The 22,779-nt window shown below is 37.8% G+C and overlaps 2 protein-coding genes and 1 long non-coding RNA gene across 3 annotated transcripts; 1 reads left to right on the top strand and 2 right to left on the bottom strand.

The window, feature by feature from the left end:
- Positions 1–1,171: 1,171 nt before the first annotated feature.
- rdh14b (retinol dehydrogenase 14b) lies at positions 1,172–3,851 on the bottom strand. Its single transcript, XM_044377292.1, has 2 exons — positions 3,295–3,851; positions 1,172–2,055 (listed from the first exon to the last, which is right to left on the bottom strand). The coding sequence occupies exons 1-2, from the start codon at positions 3,646–3,648 to the stop codon at positions 1,438–1,440; spliced, it is 972 nt and encodes a 323-aa protein (XP_044233227.1). The 5' UTR covers positions 3,649–3,851; the 3' UTR covers positions 1,172–1,437.
- Positions 3,852–4,776: 925 nt separating this feature from the next.
- On the top strand, positions 4,777–20,626 carry LOC122999923 (interleukin-6 receptor subunit beta-like). Its single transcript, XM_044377291.1, has 16 exons — positions 4,777–5,127; positions 5,316–5,563; positions 8,477–8,746; positions 8,837–8,972; positions 9,074–9,237; positions 9,341–9,459; positions 14,472–14,631; positions 16,079–16,161; positions 16,315–16,531; positions 16,656–16,820; positions 17,284–17,385; positions 17,469–17,612; positions 17,692–17,832; positions 19,023–19,107; positions 19,268–19,349; positions 19,860–20,626. Exons 2-16 carry the CDS (start codon positions 5,512–5,514, stop codon positions 20,277–20,279), a joined length of 2,340 nt encoding a protein of 779 aa, XP_044233226.1. The 5' UTR covers positions 4,777–5,127; positions 5,316–5,511; the 3' UTR covers positions 20,280–20,626.
- A 197-nt stretch (positions 20,627–20,823) lies between these two features.
- On the bottom strand, positions 20,824–22,749 carry LOC122999662. Its single transcript, XR_006407800.1, has 2 exons — positions 22,435–22,749; positions 20,824–22,271 (listed from the first exon to the last, which is right to left on the bottom strand). It is a non-coding gene; the product is annotated as an uncharacterized LOC122999662 (long non-coding RNA).
- Between the last annotated feature and the right edge of the window lie 30 nt (positions 22,750–22,779).

Here is a 22,779-nt window from a genome sequence, read left to right as displayed (position 1 = left end):
GAAAATACACCAACAAGAAAATACTATAAGGTAATGTATGCTATGCTCTGAGTGTTTGTGGTACATAAATTAACAGCTGATGTTCAACATCCATTAGCACATAGTTATGTGTCATGCTCGTACCATATACAAACAGGGTGGGCAAAATACCAGGACTGATTTACAATAAAAAAATATCTCAAAATATCCCTGCAATGAATACGACTTTTGTGATAATATGGTTAAATGTTTTATGTCAGGAACCTGCTGATTCAAGTTTTTTGAGTCTCCAGATAGCAGGGCTGTTATATTGATGTAATATGTTGAATTCCCTTTATTTTGTCCTCCAGTATTATGTGCAGTATTCTTTAAAAAAAAAAAAAAAGTTCACAATCTCCGATGTAGATCACTGTTCTAGGAAACTCATTAAGTAATTTCAGAACCATTTTCTTAACATTCTTCACAATTTCATTTATTCTTCTGCATCAGAATTTCACATTGAAATTATTGCTTCATCTCCCTTCAATTCCTTCTGCCGAGCTGAGTTAAATCCATCCAGAGGAGGGAGCCACGGCGCAGCAGCATCTCGCTGATCTTCACTGTCGACCTTATACGATTCCTGCTCCTCCAGACACAGCAGAGAGCATTTACACTTCAAACACATAAAGAGAGAGAACCAGATTAAACGTCTACCCCCCACCTCTCCCTTTTCAAACTGCAAAATACATGCTAAAGCATGCGCAAATTTAGCATTCAAATACAATAGCTGAACTAGAAATGGATATGATTTTCAAGGCACTCTGAGGATTTGCACGGCACAAGCACCTCACAGTGGAGGCAAATGTGACAACTCGGCTTGGCTTTGATGAATGTTATGATGAGATGATTTCTCTCTCTCTGATCTTGATGTGTGTGTGTGTGTGTGTGTGTGTGTATCATGGTCAGGTGACTGGTACAAAGAGATACGGAGCAGAGCTCTATCTAGGTGTTGTATTCATAAACACAGGCCAGCCAGGCTTGCTGGAAAACAGAAAACTAGCAAGTTTTAGTGATCATTTTAACATTAATGTTTGTACATTTTATCCACTGATAATTTCAAAGTAGTTTGACTGGAAAATCTACTATTAAGTATCATGATTGTCCTCTTCTTGAGTGTCTTTCTAGGAGGCCAAAAAGTCAGAAAGGTCCTCTGTTCATGTGGATGCTCATGGTACAATTTTTAATTCAAAGCACATTCTCTGATCAACTCACTGCAATGTACACTCAGCACTTTTCCTCACAGACTCTTAATTTACACACTTCATTGGCACAATATGTCAGTCATTTAATAATTATATCCCCAAGTTGGCAATTGTTCTTTTCACGAGCCATCTCTCACAGAATAATATCTGTGGGGCTGCTAGAGATTATGTATTTTGTCCAAGAACAAACAATACCGTCCACAACACAGGACTCGACTCAGTCAGTGAGTCCAACCATCCTCCTGCTTATGTCCCACAGCTTCTTGGCTGCCTGGTCATCTGTGGCTATGGGCATCAGCTCCTCCTCCTCACAGTTAGCGAAACACTTCCCCGACACTCCCTCCACCTCAGGTGAGCAGGTCAGATAGAGAGGGGTCTGGGCCCCCTCCAGTGGACTCTTGAAAAAGACCATTGAGGCGAGGTTGAACAGCGGCTTTGCCAGGAAAGGGATTTCAACATGCCTGCCGAGTCTGGTCCTCACGATACCCGGGGTGAGAGCATTGACTGTGACCCCAGTGCCTTCCAGCTGGCGAGCCAGTTCAAGCGTAAACAGCAGGTTGGCCAACTTGCTTTGACTGTAGCAGAAGGCCTTATCATAGTTATTTTCACTATTCAGGTCGTCAAAGTTGATGTGGCCATACTTGTAAAGCTTGGAGGAAACCACAACGATGCGGCTGGGAGCGGACGTCTTCAGGAGGTCCAGCAGGAGGTGAGTGAGGAGGAAGTGGCCCAGGTGATTCACACCGAGCTGCATCTCAAAACCATCCTCTGTCTTTGTGTAGGGACACTGGTAGATGCCTGCATTGTTGATGAGCACATCAATCTTGGATTCCTCCTAATGGATTACAGAGATTGACATGATTTAAGACTCCACAGTTTCCACTTAATAACATAATCACAGTAAAGATACTATACACCTTTACAATGCAAGGAAAAATACATGCAAAGGAATTCTAGATTTTTCTTCATTTAATCTAAAGGTTTTGTGTATTTATTAAATACTGTCATATACATATAAGTAAATAAGTGAATTTAAAATTGCTTATGGCTTTATTTTATCAGAAACTGCCTACATGTTGATCGCTCAACAATTAGCCACCTGTGACAGACAATATACTGTAAATTTGTCTTCAAGGAGATGCTAGCATTGTCTATGTTAGCATCACTTGTAAGATAGACCTTTCCAATGTGCCTGCCTTTATTAAGCCTCAAATTAATCCCTTTAGGGCCTTGCTGCTGCCGATTGATTAGTCCTGGTAAACAAAAAAAACAACTTTGAGGGATCACCCTGAGACATCCAGTGGTGATGGGAGGCAATGTCACCTCACGAGAAAGAAAAAGGCAAGCTCATGTTACTATGAAGAAGGGAAAGTTTTAAAGAAATATACCTGGAGCAGTGGTATATACTCTGAGAGCACTGTGACTTAGTTATGCTATCAAAGGGCACCTACTGTGATGTAAGAATTATTACCAGTTAGACTTTAGCCTTTGCTACTACAGTATGAGTCTCATTACACTGCCTACAACTTTATCCACCATTTCTTTGTATCAATTTAGTTAGGTTTGTGGTTTGTTTATATAGTTATTTTATAACCACTTTTGTTTCATTTCCCTATATATATTTATTATTCATCTTTCGTGAATGTATTTCAATGTCATGCCCTATTCTGTAATTTTTCTATTATCCACAATAACAATTTGAAAAAAAAGAAAGGCATCTAGGGTGCTCAATAACATTTGACTGGCCGTGTACGTTACAGTATGTGACAAAATAACTATTAGGTTTAATCTGAAAAACCATAAAAGTGAAAAATGTTCTGCAAAGAGCAGGACACTATCATTTGTCAAAACACATGCAATCAGCACCACGGAGAGCCCCCTTCAGTTAAAGTGACAGTCTCCTTTATACCAGACGTCACAATGACAGGAATGACCTAGACTCCAGTCACTTCAACAGTCACACTGTTGACAACACAGTAGCTTATAAACAAACAATCTCCATTCAGCTGGAAAATAACGTTATATAAAAATCAACTTCCCCACGCCTGCTTTCACATGTACCATGACACCTTACCTCCTTAATCTCTTCACAAAATTTGCGAACCGATCTAAGCGATGCAAGGTCCAGATGTTTGATGACCACCTCCCCTTGCTCTGGTCCGGCCTGTGTCTTGATTTCCTGGGCTGCCTCTTCGGCACTGCGCTGGTCCCGACAGGCCATGATGACCCGGGCCTGGAGCTTCAGCAGCTCCCCGGCCAGGGCCTTCCCTATCCCGCTGTTAGCCCCGGTCACGATGACCGTCTTTCCATGCATCGTGTCCGCTGGATACTGTAGCAGCTTCATGGCTTTCTGGCTGGGGAAGAGGCGGCGCAAAAGGAACAGAACCCCCCCACCAGCAATAACAGCAACCACTACGGCAGTAAACATGGAGGCGGGGACCGGTCACAGGTCAGCAGGGACAAAACCGTTCAGTGGCACGGTGTGTGGCGTTTCAGTGTTACAAAATCACCCCGGAAGTACTTCATACGCAAATTTGTCAGCTTAACTAAGCGTTACACAAAACGGTATAGGTACTATATACCATAATATCTGTATTTTCTATTTTAAAGCAGCCGACGCTAGCAACAAGCTAACTAAGCTAGCAACGTTACCTAGGTTACTTGAGAAAAGAAGACGGAACTACTTCCAGGGTATTCTTCATTACGTCACTAGTTGTATCACATTTGAAAATTTTCGGCGCAGTAGGCGCTAGGCGTGGTGGTGAATAGGCAGACCACTCCTTCATCTTTCTCCTCTCGGTTTCACAGGCTAACAATCTGGTGATGGTGTGTTGTTATTTAGCTAATGTTTCATGTGTTTTCAAGGCACATTTCGTTTGGTTTTTATGTTAATTCAATAATTTATTTGCATGCAGGTTACGTTGATGTTATGTTAGATTTATATGTGATTGAGCTTAGTAACAGACTACTGTTAATAAATTAACTAAACTGTGATAACACCCCAACTTAATGAACTCTGAGCCCGTTAACTAACGTTATGTAACGTAATCTACAGTTTTTGATATGTATATATGGTGACCAGGCGAACAGCAGGGCACCAGACAAATGGGTTTAGTTTACAGCCCAGGTGTTGATGTTATCATGGCAGAGATTGCTTCATTCATAATTACGATGCATTATTTTCTGATGATCAAGTTCATTATTAGAAGTTTTTTCTAGCCATGAAATGTATGCCTTTGTTGTTTTAGTGCTAAGAGTTAGTTTATAGCCTACCAATGCACAATTAATAATCAGAGTTGGAGTGTAAACGTTTCATTTGAATACGCGATATCCCCATAACACAACATTATTTATCCTAAACTCAGTATTTTCAAGGGACACTTGATATGCAAGTTTTTTTGTTTGTTTGTTTTGTTTTCCATCGTGAGCATTTTAATTTGATTCGCCATGAGCCGTAAAGCTGTAAAGTATACCTATGATCATCTCTGGATACTATTTGGAGACCAAATAAACGACTGCATACATTTGGAAAAATCACTCATCACACGGTGTGTTCTTTCATTTGGTAGAGACATTTCTTCATCTTCATCTTCATATGTTGGGTTTTAGTGTGCTTCTCCATGCATCTCCCATAGACTTCAATAAGACTGGTATCAAGCAGAGCATTACAATGTTGGTACTATGAAATGACCCCTTCTTCTTTCATAAACTCTATGAACCACTAGGTGGAGCTATATAAACATAGAATTAGGGTTGTGGTCTAATAATGTTGTCTGTTGTTAGTCTGTCCTAAGGTAAAATGTACCATATAAACGATGCAAAAATCGTTCAAAGTCGTATTTCTTTGCACACAAGACAAGTCATAAACATTGTGTCGGAGGAGGAGGGGCTTGTTTGCCTGACTTAGGTCTGTGATTCATATCTTCGTCATGACAATACATTTTGATTTGGTTGGTTTATCCTAACATGCCGTTCTCATGTTACTGCAAGAATAAACGGAGAACAGAAAAAAGTGTACAGGCTGTCGACAAGTTTACTTAACTTCCTCTTGGGTCGCTGTGTCTCCAGTTGGGTAATATCTCCCGTTTATTTCAGGGTTTGCCTCAGTTCCTGTTAGTCAATGCCTCAGACAGACTTGATAGGGAAAATGTGATGCAGTGTGGTGTGCTACCTCAAAAGATGGACTAAAGACGATTTTCAGACTTCATGTGTGACCCAGCTGGATATCTCACTGCTCTAAATTTATTTTAAAAAGGGGATTTCTTTGATTTCTTGGGTATAGGATAAAATAATGTGTTCATTTCTAGTCCTGTTCATTCTGATTGCAACCTCAGTTTGTGAAGGTAAGTAAAAATTCATATATATGATATATCTTGTGGTGTTTGGTTGTCCAAATGTTAAAATTCAGAGGAGAGAGATGACTCAGTTGTGGGGAAATGCGCATTTTTTGTTTTTTGGTTTCAGTACAAAACGTTCACAGGGTTCAGGTTAGTAAGGAAGGAACCATGTTTAAACACAAACGGGTCTTTAAATCAACTAGAAATAATTACAATTTGCTAGAATCATAGTATTTTTTTTAAACAAAGACAGATTTTTAAATTGTTACAGTTACAGATGAGTCTTTAAGACTGCAGTGTTCATTTACATCATCAACTGCTTCTATTTATGTATATATATATATCTTTTTTTTTTTTAGACCAAACAGAAATTTTCAAATTTTAAAGACATCTTTGCCAGAATTTCAAATATTATAACATTTCTTGTTATTTTTTTCTGCTTGTATTGTTTCACTTTCACAAAACACATTAGTTTCCACAATACTGAAACCTCACCAAACAACAACCCCATTGACTGCTGGACCCAACCCTTAAGTTTAGAGATTTTTACAAGTTACATTTTCATTTTCCCAAAAAGAGACCAAAGAGCTCACAGATGATCACACAATTTGAAGATCATCAAGTTGAAAGCTTTATTGATCATCTGCACACAAGAAAACAAAGAGCCTTCTTCAGTTAGTAAATTACAGTTATGAGACAAGGGTGAGGCTGTGTCGATGGTTTTGAAGGCTGAATGTTTGCATGGGCCCGAAACTCATTGATGATGACTGAAAGAAAAGATTATTCAAATATAGGTTATGGTTATGATTATAGTTATGGTAGCTGGTGGCCTCACATTCACTGGTAACAAACATTACACTCCCTTATCAATAATTTTGATTGTTCTGGACTTGAAGGAGGCTTTTGCAAACACTATTATCACTGGCCTACTATTGGTTGTGTGCTGTGCTTGGTGATGCCCAAGTAAAATATATATATATTTGATATATATTTGGGAGAAAAGTATTACGGCTCCTTTCCAAAATGCTGGCCAATACCCATCCACTGTGTGATAAACTTCCAGTACAAGCCAAGTGTAAACTGCACTGTTCATGTAATGCCTTTTTAATTCTGTGCTCCTGTCCCATGCCGTGATTTAGCTCTGTATAATGAACTGTTTGCTTGATGTCTGCTATCTGAACAATTTGGGAGCAGATAATTTAAGGTGGTTTGTGAGAATTGTGAATTTGCAATTCCAGCGAAGTTGTAGTCCTTTCGGGTGCATTCAGATCACAACTGGTGGATGTTCACAATACCTGAGTCAGAACTGAGTCAGTTGAAGCCTATCTTAGCTATACTGAGAGACTCATTGGATATGGATATACATGCAGGTCATTAGAGGGAATACTTTCAGTAGTTGTGTGTCTCCTGTGTAATCATCTGCAGCTGTTTGTTAAGCAGCAACAGGAAATGTTGACCCAAACAAATTAGTGGTTGAGCACTAGCCCTGTGTTTGATTAAGATTTATTGTTGAATATTTATCATTGAAAGTTTTTTGGCACTGTATGGTTGTTGAATCAAGGAGGGCTTGAAGAAAGGATGCAGTGACAATGAGGCACTTGAAGGATACTAGAAAGGGTACTGTTTCAGTTTAGTCACTTATTGATTTGGATATTGGGAATGGTGATCAAGCACACTATTGAAGGAAAAAGCTTATTCATGTAGTTTAATTGATGTTCTTAAAAATGTATTCACAGTGTTAGAAGAGTTATTAGAGTTAACTATTATTATTTTTGTTAGTATCCTAACTTCTGATTATTTTCTTCAAACCTTTTATTTTCCTCAAAAGGTATCCACCTCCATCGAGGTTATTCCTTAAATTAAGACGGATACAACCACCATGTTGAGCCACTTGATTGATTATTGCATCTTATATTGTATTTATGTGGGGACAGGTACACGCCCTGAGCTTGGAAGCAAAACGAAACATGTGCAAGTCCAGATGTTGATGCAGCCAGATTATTCAAGAGCATCAATGTGCAGTATTGTAAACTGTAGGAGACAGCAGTCTGATAAGTTTTTCCAGTTTAGACAATGTGCGTGAGAGTAGACAGTGAACAATGCAGTGCTTTGGTAAGCTTTGTTATTCAAATGCCAAAACTAACCGTCAAAGAGTGCACTGTATTTCATCCACAAAGATGCCATGGCTCTATTATGGTCTATTGAGTTCACTGTCAGAGTAGAAAGCAATACACTATTTCATCCTCTTGAGAGATAAAGAAGAATGAGTTAATCCCTGGGTGACTGAAACATCAAAGCTAAATTGTGAGAGAAGCTAATTCTCCTTGGCTGACATTTGTTCATCTGGCTGACATTTGTTTGATAAAACTTCTTTGTGGTAGTGGTGGAAATAGCTTCACGTGATGTTACAATATTGTCTTTGTTCATACCGAGTGTTACAATACTAGGAAACATCCTTGAAGCTAGAATAACATACCTGTGCGGCATGTTATCACATGGGGAAAGAGTGAATACAGGTTTGGTTTATTCTCAGTCATTTGACTTGTGGCTTGTATGAGATGACAGATGACAAAGTGCGTTCTAAGGGAAGCAAGAGAGGAAAAATATTTGTGATCATAATCTTTGTCGCTGTTATTTGAAAGCCTCGGAACACAACTTGTTGTGCTGTTTGAGCTTTTGTGCATGTAATGTAATATAAAAAATATATATTTCATCTGAAAGTAAAACCTTTTTTAAAATATTTCTTTGCTTCAGCAACAAGAGTTTGAAATATGTTAGTCTCCGCTGTAAACATCACATCATCAGCTAATGTTGCTTTTTCTGAACTAAATACATGTGGCTTAATGTAATGGTCTGTTACATAAAAAAAATATATAATTTACATTCTGAGATGTTAACTGACATTATCATTCCCTGCAGGTCAACATGACAAAACCTGTAACGTTGTCCCCAAAGATCAGTACATTGAAGTGGGATCTGATGCTGAGATAGTGTGCCAGAGTTCTTGTGTCCGTGGCAAAATCTTTTGGACACTGAACAATGTACCCATGGATACAAGCTTGTCAAACACTATCAACTCTTCACATACAGTCCTGTCACTGAGGAACTTCACTCACCGCAGCGCCACGTTGCAATGCCACAGTGTTGATACTCAGCAAGTCCTCGGAGGCACCACCATCAGAACGTACTGTAAGAAGTGTTCTTAGTACTTATTTTCTAGAAGTTAATATGGCTATAGATGCCTGCAGGACATTGCTGACTTGCTTCTTTTTTTTACAGCAAAACCCAGCAAAATATCATGCATCTGGGAGTATATAAATCAGGATAGGGGAAAGGGTGTGCCAGAGATACTCACATGCAGCTGGGAGCATCAGATGAATTCTTCAATGAAAATAAACTATACTGTGCTGAGTGTGTGAGTTTCACACTCCCTTCCTTTTATGTGAATATTAATGCAGGAACATTTATTTGTCTTGTTTATGTTTGTATTTAATGTAAAACATATATTTCTTTCAGTCCTTCCCTGAGTGAAATTTGCAGCTCGCATGTGAAAACATGCATATTCACTGATACAGCTGGTAAAATACCTTTTGTGGTGAATACCACTGTCATTGTGAGAGCCAAAACTGCTGCTTGGGAAGTTAACTCCGACCCTCAAACATTTTACCCCTATCACATATGTAAGTAACATAAAGTCTATTTTGTAGAAAAATATGTACCTCTTATTGATCTCTTTTTACATTTCTGCGATTTTGATGTTCTGTCATCATTATATTCCCTCAGTGAAAATTACTCCTCCGAAGTTGAACATAACTGCCCTCTCCAATGCTCTGTTGGTTGAATGGACCCGGTCATCTATAAAAAAGTCTGAAAAATGTCATTGTGAAGTCAAATATAACAAGGTATGTCCCTCTTTAATCACCAGAAGACAGTAGTTAGCATTTGCCATTGTGAAACTGTTAAAACTGTACTAAATAAAACACAATGATGATGATTACAAGTCAGATCACCCTAACATAAACAAGACATCATGGTGAAGAGTTAGACCAAAGGTACTGTAAAAATTAACTGGTACAGAAATAATTGAAACCTGGACTCACAACTGTCAAAATTTGTTACATTGTCCGCCATGTCAGAAAGAAAACAAAATATCACACAATAACACAGTGATCAATCTAGGGAACCTTGAGTTCATAAGAATAAAACTAAAGAGTAAACTACATAACAGTTAGCCACACAGTGAATTGACAGTTACCTAGAATGTATTATGCTATGTTTATGGCATATGGGATGGATGGTAGAGATGAGACTTGTAAGTGTTTATGTTGTTGGACAGCTTATGAGTGCAGAATTTGTCATGCAAGGGTTAAAATATACTCTGAATTGACAACATAACAGTACCAAGGAAAACATATCATATGCAGACACAAGAACAACAGACATTGTCCATTGTTCGTGATCTCATGACTCAGCACTTTGAAGTCAGACTAGTTCTTCCTGCTGAACAGACCAAGTCTTCTACAAATTATCTTTAAAGTTCAGACACTAATTACTATCTGTTTGTTATGCGCTAAAATTGCAAGTATTTCCTTGTTACTGAAAGAAAGTCTGAAATAGATTTTGATTAAGTCATCCCAATCTGGCATTGTTGTGAGAAGCAAAACTGATGTAATCTATTTTAATTTTGGACACTTTTTTACTGATTGTTATTGCACAGGTACTATACAATACAGTCTGAAAAATTTGAGTTCTTGCATTAAACCCCCTTGTGGATCAACCAATTTGATAGTAGCAATGCCAAAGGGCTGTAACTGCTCAGTCATCCTTGTTCCACATTCTCATGTTCTCAGGTGTCCCGTTAGTCTTAATTCAATACCAGAAACTATTTCCTTGTTACAAAAAGCAAGTCTGGAGTATAGCTTTAGTATAGCTGTATGCACATCTTTTTAAGCATTAACACTACACCATGTTTATGGATGACTCTTGAGGTATTTTGTGATAGCACAGACGCTGGTTGAGTAGTCAATATTACCTGAAGTGTTCATGATCTTTTACATTAGGTCACTGATGTAGAAGATATGTTATGATAAAGGCTATATTAGACTATCTAAGGTTAAACATATTTTACTTTTTTCACCATCAAAATTAAGCTCATGAGCATCACTTGATGTTGAGATCTCTTGTAAAGCCTCTGACTGTAAAAATGTTAAATGTTACTTTTAGTGTTGATATGTTAGTTTAAAAAGTCGAGCCATTCTGGCTTTATGCTCTTTACAAATCAGCCTATCTGGTTATGAGATTTAACCATCTTATTATTGGTCTTAAGAAGAAAATATTTTTTATATAAACTTTTAATGTTAAACCTACAGTGCGGAACTTTTACATATAAATGAACATCTGTTACATTCAAGCCCTTGCCAGATGAGTTCACACAATGCTGATCAAGTCTATCACCACTGGATACATTTTTCTGTGTTCCACAGTATACAGAGTTTTTAAATCTCATGTCGGGCAGGACATCCCCACTCTGGGTGTTTCTCGGGGTGTGCACCCAGAGACTTCTGCTGGCCGGTTAGCCCTCTGCTAACTTGAATGGGACTTTTCAGATGCTTTCAGATCAAATGAATCAGATTATGATAGTGAAATGTGTCATTTCATGGGGTGTGTGTGACATAGCTTGTTGACACGTGCTTACTCCACTACGGTTGAGTAAGCATGTGTCAAAAGTGTTTTTGTAATTACTTTCACTGCCAGAAGGAGAAGGCAAAAGTCCCAAACTCCAGCTTAAATAAAATGTTACTTTTTCCACTACGTTTGTATTCAGGTCTTCAGTTAAATGTGGATCAAATGTTGATCAAGCTCCCTTTCCATATGGGTAAAAATGATGGGGTAAATAAGGTTTAAAATACATGATTTAGCATTTTATAGCCATTCATATTGGACATAAATGTGAGAAAGGCATTAGTCCACATGAGTGAAATGCATGCTGCAAGGCATGGGCATTCCTGTAACAACTGGCTCATTTAAACAATATAGTAAACCATTTCACCAGTACCAGGTGCCAACCATTAAACAGAGCTATTGAAACGGTTCCACAGAAAGTCTAAGTAAATTCACAATGGTCGTTTTGACTACTTTTAACAAAGACTTTGGGCTGTATTACAAAAACGTATTCTTGAAAAGTGGGAAAGAGAAATACGATATGACAATAATGTTGTTGAGGGTCAAACATTTCTGAGGAATACATGGAATATCAAGGCCTACAATTTTTATTGATACATTTTTGACAAGATAAAATAACTTACAATACTATGGTGGGCTGTTTTTATAAGGGGTCTTGAGTTGTAGTTTTCTTCTTTCAAACTTTGCCTCAACTTTTCCTCATTCGCTTGGTTAGAACTAGACCAGATTTCTGAATCACAGGCAGTTCAGATATACTACCCCTACTGTCTGAAAATTGTTTAGTTATGATTTAATACTCATGAATAATCACAAACTATTGATAACACTACTGTCACAGCAGTGGACAGTTCTCTGAAGATTTATTTAGAGTTACTGGTCTAGATGTCCTTGATGTCCTTAGAAGTATCACAAGTATCCAACTGTTGAAAAAATACAACCAACTGACAGCAATGCTGAATTGTTATGAGGCCAGAACAGTGACAGTTAAATTTTGGCATCAAAATAAAGCTTGGCATTGAAAACAAAACCTGAACGGAAAAGGAAACATTGGCATATTGGAAAAAGTTTTATTGGCACTGAAACATGTTCCACTGAAGAATACAGCTCCTCTGGGTATTATCTGGAAAATTTCAGGCTTTCAGTGCATATGGGAAAGGGGCTTGATATTATTTATTTTACTCCATTCTAGACCCTTTCAAAGTAGGAAAAGCCTCTGTGTTAATCCAACTGAAACCTGTGGCTACTAGACCAGACCTGAGAGAATAGAGCTAAATGGCTAAATCATTTTAAATAAAACTTTAACCCACTCAAACACTGTTCTGTTTATGGTTCAAACAACAAATTGACAGGCTAATTGATCCTAAGGAGTGAAATTCCTGCGCGTATATTTAGATAAACATGAAATCATTTAATGTCACCTGTTAATTTCTACACTCCTTGTCTCACACATTTTATTGCTTAATTTAAGGTCTATTTGCGTTTATATACTTTTCCTTTCACTGAATCCTACTATTTTTCTGCTGCAACATCCTAATTTACCCATGGAGATGAATATAGTTTGATCTAGTATGCTCAATCTGAAGCGATGCTTCTCTACCAGCCACTGGTTACATGGAGTTCACTCAAACTAACTTTTAGGTTACAATTAGGCTTCCAAAGGAAGTCTGGTAACTTGGAGTGTATCTGTGATTTCAGTGTCTGCGGTAACACTAATACAGTCCTGAGAGGGGGAATACTGTGGACCACTGTCAGCTGGAGATACTGTCAGAACTATTAGCCAAGATTCTCCAGTCATTGAACTCTAACCACTAACTTCTACACTACTGCTACATGCACAATGTTGGTTTGCAGTAATGTTAGCTAATAGGGTTGGGCGATATGTTAACCTTCTCCAACCAGCCACTGTCAGCCCAACAACCAGCGATCGACGATATAGTTGCGCAGGTGGTGTGTGTGTATGTGTGCGGCGGTGCATGTAAACACTTTATCCTGGTTTCAGAAACCTAGATATGATACCTGGAGTACTCCAATAGAAACCAGTATACTGTTGCATGTAAACACCTGATCCAGGTTTCTGAACGCTCTTTGTTGGTACAGAACATAGTGGCTGAGATGGTGAGGAATCAAGACACAACTGGACAGAGATGATCAGAAACCTGGATACTGTTTGAATCATATATACAGGAATATAAACCAGGTCTCCTGTGTTTCATGTAAATACCATATCCTGAATATGATCAAAACCAGGATAAAACTCAGATATAAGCACACTCATTCATAAAAGCTGTGTCTGAAATCACTCCCTCGTTGTGCATAAGTGTTAGCAGCTTGATGTAGTTAAAGAATTGCAGTAAAAGTAGTGGTTTGGACCCTCTGACTGATATATTATTATATATGACATCATTAGATTATTAATACTGAAGCATCGGTGTTTGAACTACTTTATATACAGTTATTTAGTTTAGTCCAGTGGTTCCCAACCTAGGGGTCGGGCCCCTCCAAAGGGTCACCAGATAAATCTGAGGGTTTGTGAGATGATTAATGGGAGAGGAAAGAAGAAAAAAGTTCTGATACACAAATCTGTTTTCAGTTTTTTCTCTAATCTTTGATTTTTGGCGAAATATTGGATCATTTGAACATTTACTGAAATGAAACCATGTGAGAAGTTTAGAAGGAAAAATCACTATTTGGAGGAGCTGTTAACAACTCATAGACATCTGAACACTGCTTTTTGTAAGACATCAAAAGCCAAAAAGGTAGGAAACCACTGGTTTCATCTTTAACAATGTCTGTATTTTAAAAGCTTGTTATATTATCCATTGTGTCAAATCTTCATCTGAAAAGTAATTAAAGCTGTCAGATAAATGTACTGAAGTAGAAAGTACAATATTTCCCTCTGAAATGTAGTGGAGCAGAAGTATAAAGCAGCATCAAATGGAAATACAGTACAAGTACCTCAAAATTGTACTTAAGTAGAGTACTTGAGTAAATGTACTTAGTTACTTTCCACCACTGTCACTACTTACTCACTAGTGAGTGTCATTTTGTGTCATCCCTGTCAATTGTAGAGTCACAAAATAATTCATCAATCAATCATTTTGGACACAGTCACAACAGCAATTACAAACTGACTCAGCCCTCCTACAGGTGTCAGGTGACAGTTACACAGCAACTGCTATGTCCCTAGAATTTGAGTGGATGTTTCTAACCAAAATCTTTCTGTTTTTCCTAGTGGGTGCTCAGGAAGACTCTAGACCCTGAACCTATAAGCACCATAATCATTGAAAAATTGGAACCCTGCACTAACTACAAAATATCAGTCCGCTGTGCTTTAGACCACGCCCCCTGGAGCGACTGGAGCCAGGAGAAGACCGTTCTGACCAAACTAAATAGTGAGAACACTGTTTACTGTGTTTATTCAGCATCTCTGTATACATTTTACTGAGAAAATACACTTTAGAGTATCCAACATGAAAGAATTATATCATATCAATATAACAAAGCTTCCTACACACAAGTTCTCAATGGAGAACAAATTACATTGTCATTTAAGAAGACTCAGGATAGTAAAATGAGGATAATAATAATACCTTGTCATTTTTCTCAGAAGTTACAGTGTGGATTTAACATATTCAATAGACTGATTGATAAATTGTATTTAGAGTTGTGAAGAACCATAGATGGCATGAGAGTTTGCCTTGGCTATAATAATTAAGGCAATGCTTCTGCACCACTGTTGATCTGCTCTCACAGTCTTGGTGTACATGAAGAACACTCAACTTCCTCCATTATATTGTGCATTAATAACAACTTAGAAATGATTATGCTGTGTTATCAGTTTACTTAAATGTGCAAAAGCCATGATAAGCCAACCATTCATGAAAGTGAGGAATACGTTTGTATGCATCATACTGGAACACTGGACAGTTCTTCAGGTTTACAAATTAACATTGGTTTTGCGTCAGATAAACAAACCAAAAACATTTATTTGTAACATTTTGTATAGAAATTGTGAAAGACTGAAATTTAGAAAGATTATTTGCTGCCTCTGAGAGGGAGTGAAGATCAGATTGAGCTACTTAATTTGGACACATTTGAGTTACAGGTTAGGACTTGAATGTGAATATCTCGAAGTCAAAACACTTCATGCGTCACATTTCACTGATCTGATAACAAATCATTGAACCAAATCATACGCTTTCACAGAGGTGTAGATTGACATTTACCAAGAGGGAATTTGTACCTCACAGTGTAAAAGACAGATGTGCAAGACTTAACGTGTTTTACCCTTTAAAACCAAAAACAAACTGTGACTAATGGAAAGATCACCCCTCACTAGTTGGCAGCGGTTGCGATGAGCTCAAGGCTATTTTGCCTTCAGTTCCAGCTGTCAGCACTAGTCCTGTTTTCTCCTGCTTTGACTTTAGTTTAAACCAGATTTTGCTATGCAAACTGTATAGTTAACTGTCAGCATACATTGTAGGGCTTCAACTAGAGCTTATTTTCATTATTGATTAATCTATTGAATTTCTTTTTATATTATAGTCCATAAAATGTCAGAAAATGATGAAAAACGTATATCATAATTTCCCATAGCCCAACATGACATCTTCAAATAGCTTGTTTTGTACTAACAGTAGTATAAACCCAAAGATATTCAATTTGCAATTATATAAAACCATAAAAAACAGCAAATCCTCACATTCGAGAAGCTGCGGAATCAGCAAAGGACTTTAATTAATTATCAAAACAGTTGCCACATTTTCTGTTGTCACTAATTATTTCATCTCTAATATATTGCTTTATGTGTATTCCTGAACATATTTTAACCCTTTACAGAGAGCGATGTCAACTTGCGTCTGTGGAGACAGGTAGCCAAACCAGACAAAAATGGAGTTAGACAAGTTCGCACCATGTGGACGGTAAGGAACCCTCACACAGATTCTTTAAATTCACTTCCTTCATTTCTAAACTCAAAATTCAATTCTACAACTTCACAGCATACAGTACATTTCCTAAGAGACATGCTTCATACATCACTTATTGATATTTCGTGCTTCAAACTCTTTACACAGGAGATTCCTTCGACATGCCAAGGCACATTTACCCACATTGTCAAACAGACTTCCTACAAGGAACACATGCGTGGAGTAAATTATGCGGATATATTGTGTGGCAACTCAACATGTGTTGTTGATGTGAACCAAGATGCACACAGACTAAATCTCACAGTCTTCCATAATGAAGCCTTGCTTGCGGAGGACTCCGTTTATGTTCCAGCCATTGGAGAAAGTGAGTTTTAATGCAATGAGTTTGCTTTCATAGTGGTTGTCACAGTTTATGGGTCATATTGTTTTCATTTTCCCTGATTGTGTATCAAGCAATAAGCCTCTTTTCACTTGATTTCACTTGGCAGGCCTCCCTCAAGTGACAGACATGCAGACCTCAACTCTTGATGGTGTTATTCTGGTCAGCTGGAAGGCTCCTGTTCAGCCTGTCAGTGGTTACATGATCGACTGGACCCACAATGGGAATCAATACTACTGGAAGGAAAGCAAATACACCAACATAACACTATTTGGTAGGTTAGAGAACAGGCATAAAAATGGTTAATGGATTGCAGATGGAAATATGGCCATTGAAAAGATGCTTTATTGGCATTAACATCAATACATCAGTCATCATCAATCATCAGTCGTCATCAAACCAATCCCTAGTGGGCTATGACTACATTTTTTTGACCGCTACATCAATTTGTGTCTTCTCTTTCATCATCTGAGAGTGGGAAATAATGGATTCACTAGTGAAAATACATTGTTGAACAGCTGTTCTGAAATGCATTAGCCAGAGATTTTATCATGTTACAAGTTTTCGGGAACTCTCTCACAGACAGGATCCATTACATGCTATGTTGCTTTCCTGTTTGATCCACTTTAATCAAACAAAGGAAAGCAGCAGCAGTAATGGAAAGGGGAGAAGAACAAGTTTCAATGAGTTTTCACAATCACAAATAGTTTTTGTGAACTGTCTGCCCTTCCTTACAGACCTCCTGTACAAGAAGCCGTACAATATTACAGTAACTCCACTCTTTGATGACAAGACAGGTCATGGCACAGAAGCCCTTCAGATCTGCTCCAGAATGGAAGGTACATTATTCTCCAGACAGATTATTCTATTCTGCACTCCTTTCTCTTACCAGTCTGATTTTCAAAAACATGGTCCCTTACAGATCCAGGAAATGTCACCATCATCGATGTTCAGACTAAAGACAAAAGCGCCTTGGTGAGATGGAACATGAAGTCACAGGAGGAATGCAGTGGTGTCGTTGTGAACTACACAATTTTCTACATGACACAGAATGGACCACAGCTCAGTAAGTCCACCACAGATAGAAATGGTTTATCATCTATAACATTGCATTTATGTTTTTTTCTCTGGTGCTTTTCTTCTAGATGTTACTGTAGATCACACAAAGCGGGAAATCACTTTGAAAGATCTGAATCCAAAGACCCAATACAGTGTCTATGTTGAGGCCATAGCTCTTACTGGAACAACCAAAAGCAGTGAAAGGCACTTTAATACCAAGAAATTTGGTAAGTAGTCTGTAAGTGCTCCTAAGTGGAAATGTCTGGTTTTTAAATATCAAATCAAATATTAAGCATATTAAGCAACCATTTACATTTGCATACATGGCCGACTGACGAGCAGCAGGGGGACAAGTTTATGAAGCCTGTGCTCACAGAACTAAGGCTACAGTGTGTACAGTAACCACTCAATTTCACTCTGATGGCTCTATAGCTTTAGAGGTGGGCAGGCTAACACTTGCACGCCCTGCTGTGGCACCAATACAACATTGCTGGAAAATTCCACATTTTTCCAGTTGCCAAATATCTCTATGTTATGATTATTGTCATTTCCAGCATTATTGCATTGTCTGGGAGATGTGGGTGTTTCTCTGATGAGATCGACCACAAAAATGATCCCTGCATGAACTTATCTTCAGTGTTTACTGTTCAGTGATTGGAGAATATTTCTCCTATCTTTTTTTCTTTCCACCATTTTCTCTTCTGCTTAAGAAACTCTTAAGGGAGTCCTGCTCCCTACTCCTAACAGTTTTTCACCTTAGGAGGGCTCGCAAGGGCTAAGATGCTTTGTGAACAACTTTTATCTTTATCAGGAGGTAGTCTTAACTGCGGGGAAATTCTTAGAAAATGACATTAGAGTTAATAATTTTCTAAGAATTTTGTCACTAGGAGTGACTCTTTGTACTATGAAGCTTTATGAATACACCCCCAGGTGTCAGTGTTGTAAGACGGGGCAGCATCAAATAGCTGAGAAGGGAGAGACGAAGCCTGTGTGAAATAGAATCACTGTTTTATATCTAAGTATCATCTATTATCATCTTTGAAATGGTGTTTTTTAGTCATTAAAAGAGTTAAATATAGTCTGCCATTGGTCAAGTTTGAGGTTTTCACATGTTAGTTTAAGAGTTGTTCATGACTGTTGCCATGATTTAAAAATAATGGTGGTTTATTGTCATTACTTTGCTGTTGAATCATAAGTCACATGTGCCAAGATTAATTAAATTCCAGCCACAAACATTCTTAGTAATCATCTACTGATTACATTGTTTTTGTGGCCACCAGTTGCTCAAAACATCATTAATGTCTTTTCCATCAACAAGAAAAAAACGTTTTATGCAGAAGTACATTACATCATTTCACTGACTTCATTATTTGTGCTAAACAATCTACTGCAGCATAATTTATTCTTTTTTTGATAGATCCAATGCTCATCACAGCGCTTAGTGTCTGTGGAAGCATCGTCATAGTTCTTGTGTTATCTCTGGGATTATGCTGCGCTGTCCAGTAAGTTACAGTCTTTTATTGTCACTGATGATGTGATGTGGATTGATTTTGAATGAAAACTTTGACGAAATAAGAAAAGGCATATTATACAGGATTGTGAGGTCATAATTTGAACTTAAATTATGACTATTAAAAGATGTTTCCCTAATGATTTTTTTAGATGGAAGAAATTCAAGGAGAAGCCGGTGCCGAACCCTGGCCTCAGTTCTGTGGCATTGTGGCCATCGGCAAGTCATCAAAAGGTGAACTCAGTGCATCAGGGGGAATGTATCACACCCAAATTAAAGTTGCTGAGGTAGTGAAATGACACAAATTGAGGATATTTGTGGACAGGGAGTGACATAAGCAAGAATGTAGGCGGTAGTCCTGAAGAAGGATATTGCAGTGGTTTGGATCCATGTCCCACTGGACCGTAGCCAGTCACAACTTCACGCCCTGCATATTTTATGTATTCAGTTAAGTGATATTGTCTGCAAATTGTATTTTCCAACATAGAAACGTTTAGATTTAGATTTATTTCAAAGCCTTCTACACACTTCCAGGTATACACGTGTCAGTGAAGTCTAATGGTGAAGTCTGATTAGTGTGAAAACATGCACTGGTGGCTTTAGATGGAGACCACTACACCTCTGTCATGTTTGTTTAAGATGAAAACCACTGGATTATAAAAAATTTATTAAATCAACACCTTACATCTTTTTGTTAACCCTTTAAATGTGTGTGTGTGTGTGAATGTTCTGATGTGCCCACAGGGAACAAGCTCCTTCCAGCCATTCAGTAATCCATCCGAAAGCCTCTGTGAAAGGGTTTATATGGAGGATGATCAGAGAACTTCCACCCCTCCACTAGCTATAGGCTGTGATCCACACCTTAACCCAGCCAGTGACCAGAAGGAGGAATATGCTGACCCAGCCATAATTCCAGCGGCAGATATACAGAATGAAAGGCCAGTTGAACCTGTAGAGACACTGTGTCCATCTCCTGGAGAATCCACAGCACTGCTGTCTTCAGACAACAGCCCTTTAACACCATACAGAAGCCAGAGTTCCGTGGAAGCTCCAGCCCCAAGGACCAGTAAACAGTGTAAGCCCCTGCTTCCAGAGAAACAGCAAGAGAAGACAGTCACTGTTTACGTCACTTTGGACATGTTTGAACAAGGCCAGGGTAGGTGAGAGAAAGAGAAGCGATAACAACATTCCAAGTATGGAGCTAAGTTGTTCAGGTTTGAATAAAGCAGGAGTGATTTAGTCTTTCCCAAGACTTCCCCGGTCATGTGTAGCATTATTCTGCTTTGCACTGTGGCTTCTGTGGAATGAAAGTAAGGAAGAGTGATTGTAATCTTATGCTGTTTCAGACTATATTGCTCAAGTAATATAAAGTGATGTTTTTGTGTAAATAAGTACATTTTGTTACTGTATATTCTGGATTGATACAAATGTGTAATATTTATAGCAAGACAATGTGTTTAGTAGCTGCTATAATGTAAAGCCAATATTTTTTTTGCAGAAATATGATTAAAAAAAAATAAAAATAAATAAATAAAATATATATATATATATATATATATATATATATATAAAGATATATAAAGATATATATGCTGGAAAGATATACAGTTATCTAAATATTTAGATAACTGTATATCTTTCCAGCAACAGTTTCTGGTCTGGTTGATGCTAAGTCAATGAAAATGGATTTATTTTTTTCAGAACTGACAACATTTAGGCCATAATGTGGAACCAATGTTCCTAACATTCAGCACTCTGCATGAAAACTGTTTACTTTGAGAGGTTTTTGCTTTTAACACACTAATGACTCTGGTGCCCTCATTATGCAGCAGAGGTTGAAATGATAAAACAAACATGTACATACAGTCGGCATTATAAAATCCCATGTTTGTCCAGTGATAGCATGCTAAGGATGAATGTAAATGGTGTGAATTACATTTTGTTGTTGAAATAATATTAGCTATATGCATTTTAGAGCTAATAGAGCTATGTATTTTATTGCAAAGTGTTATCCTATGTTCCCTCTTTGTTGTCACTGATATCTACACTTGTAAAATAGTATTAAACTGCTTGCGTGTGACTGGAAATCTGTCACTCCTTGCAGTTTTTCTTGTATCACATGGCATCACGTGTAAAAATTGCAGAAACCACTCAACAGGCTGTTCAAAGATATAAATTTATGCAGGATCACACATTTTATTTCAATATTTCAGAAGTATGAAATAGTCTTGAATTTGTTAAATGGTTCAGTTCTTGAATTTCCAAAAGACACTGCAACACTTAATAAATATTCATCAAGTGAAATACATTTGAAAACTGCCATGTATTTTGTATTTTTCCAACTGTATTAAAACAGTAACAACAAACAGCCAGGTGTTCCAGCACAGAAACAACATATTACAGTGACATCAGAATCTGCAAGAACATTAAAGAACAATATTAAATAAAGTACATACATTTTGTGTTTTACAAGCTTTCTTATTCTTAGAGTGCAAAATGGTTTAAACTGCTTTTAATCAATTTCATTTGTGATTGGAGTATTTAGATCTATGAATGTGTGATTTTGCTTGCAATGAGATCATACTGATTATATTGTACTCATTAGCTTTAGCATAAGAGTAATTAGTACAACAAAACAGTACATGTTCATAAGGAAGGGAAAATTCTGAGCCAAAGTGTTGATATGATGCACTGACATGCTGCCAAAACTTCTGAGACTGGGGTCCCAAATAAACATAAAATAGACATTGATCTTCAGGTCCCCGTTCACAAAAATTACAATATATATCCATGTCCTTTTGAAAATTTTGTAAAAAAAAGAACTTTCTTCTTAAACTCATCAGTCTATTCTTGTTGATTTACTGAGTAACAAAGGCTATTCCATGTGAGCTATTGCTAAGAAACTGAAGATCTCATAAAACAATATTTACTACTTCCTGCGGACAACAGTGCAAACTGGCTCTAACCAGAATAGAAAGAGAAGTGGGAGGCCCCGGTGCACAACTGAGCAAGGGGAGAAGTACATCAGAGTCTCTAGTTTGAGAAATAGGCACCTCATATGTCCTCAACTGGCAGCTTCATTAAATGGTATCCACAAAACACCAGTCTCAATGTCAATAGTGAAGAGGCGACTCCAGAAAGAAGAAAAAGCCATATCTGAGACTGGCCAATAAAAGGAAAATATTAAGATGGGCAAAAGAACACATACATTGGACAGAGGAACATTGTAAAAAAGTGTTATGGACAGACAAATCTAAATTTAAGGTGTTTTGATCACAAAGAAGAACATTTGTGAGAAACATAACAAATGAAAAGATACAGGAGGAGTGCTTGATGCCATCTGTCAAGCATGGTGGGGGAAATGTGATGGTCTAGGGGTGCTTTAGTGATGGTAAAGTGGGAGACATGTACGGGGTAAAAGGGATCTTGAATAAGGAAGGCTATCACTCCATTTTGCAATGCCATGCCATACCCTGTGAACAGCACAGTTTGACGGTATGGTATGTAAGAAGTGCCCATCAAGCCAATCCAACTTGTGGGAGGTGCTCCAGGAAGCATGGGGTGAAATTTCTTCAGATTACCTACACACACACACACATATATATATATATATAGTTATATATAGTTATATATAAGTTATATGGCATTTTTAAAAGACAGTGTG

This window comes from Thunnus albacares, chromosome 16, assembly GCF_914725855.1.
Source record: "Thunnus albacares chromosome 16, fThuAlb1.1, whole genome shotgun sequence".
In the NCBI taxonomy this organism is placed as follows: Eukaryota; Metazoa; Chordata; class Actinopteri; order Scombriformes; family Scombridae; genus Thunnus; species Thunnus albacares.
Note: the sequence above shows the minus strand (reverse complement) of the source record. Positions and strands in the feature narration are given on the sequence as shown.

Excerpts from the sequence above, each read along its gene's own strand:
- LOC122999923 (XM_044377291.1), top strand. The coding sequence starts at position 5,512 with ATGTGTTCATTTCTAGTCCTGTTCATTCTGATTGCAACCTCAGTTTGT. Across the intron at positions 14,632-16,078 it reads CGTTCTGACCAAACTAAATA|AGAGCGATGTCAACTTGCGT; the intron begins GTGAGAACACTG and ends AACCCTTTACAG. Across the intron at positions 19,350-19,859 it reads CATCGGCAAGTCATCAAAAG|GGAACAAGCTCCTTCCAGCC; the intron begins GTGAACTCAGTG and ends ATGTGCCCACAG.
- rdh14b (XM_044377292.1), bottom strand. The coding sequence starts at position 3,648 with ATGTTTACTGCCGTAGTGGTTGCTGTTATTGCTGGTGGGGGGGTTCTG. Across the intron at positions 2,056-3,294 it reads TTTGTGAAGAGATTAAGGAG|GAGGAATCCAAGATTGATGT; the intron begins GTAAGGTGTCAT and ends GTAATCCATTAG.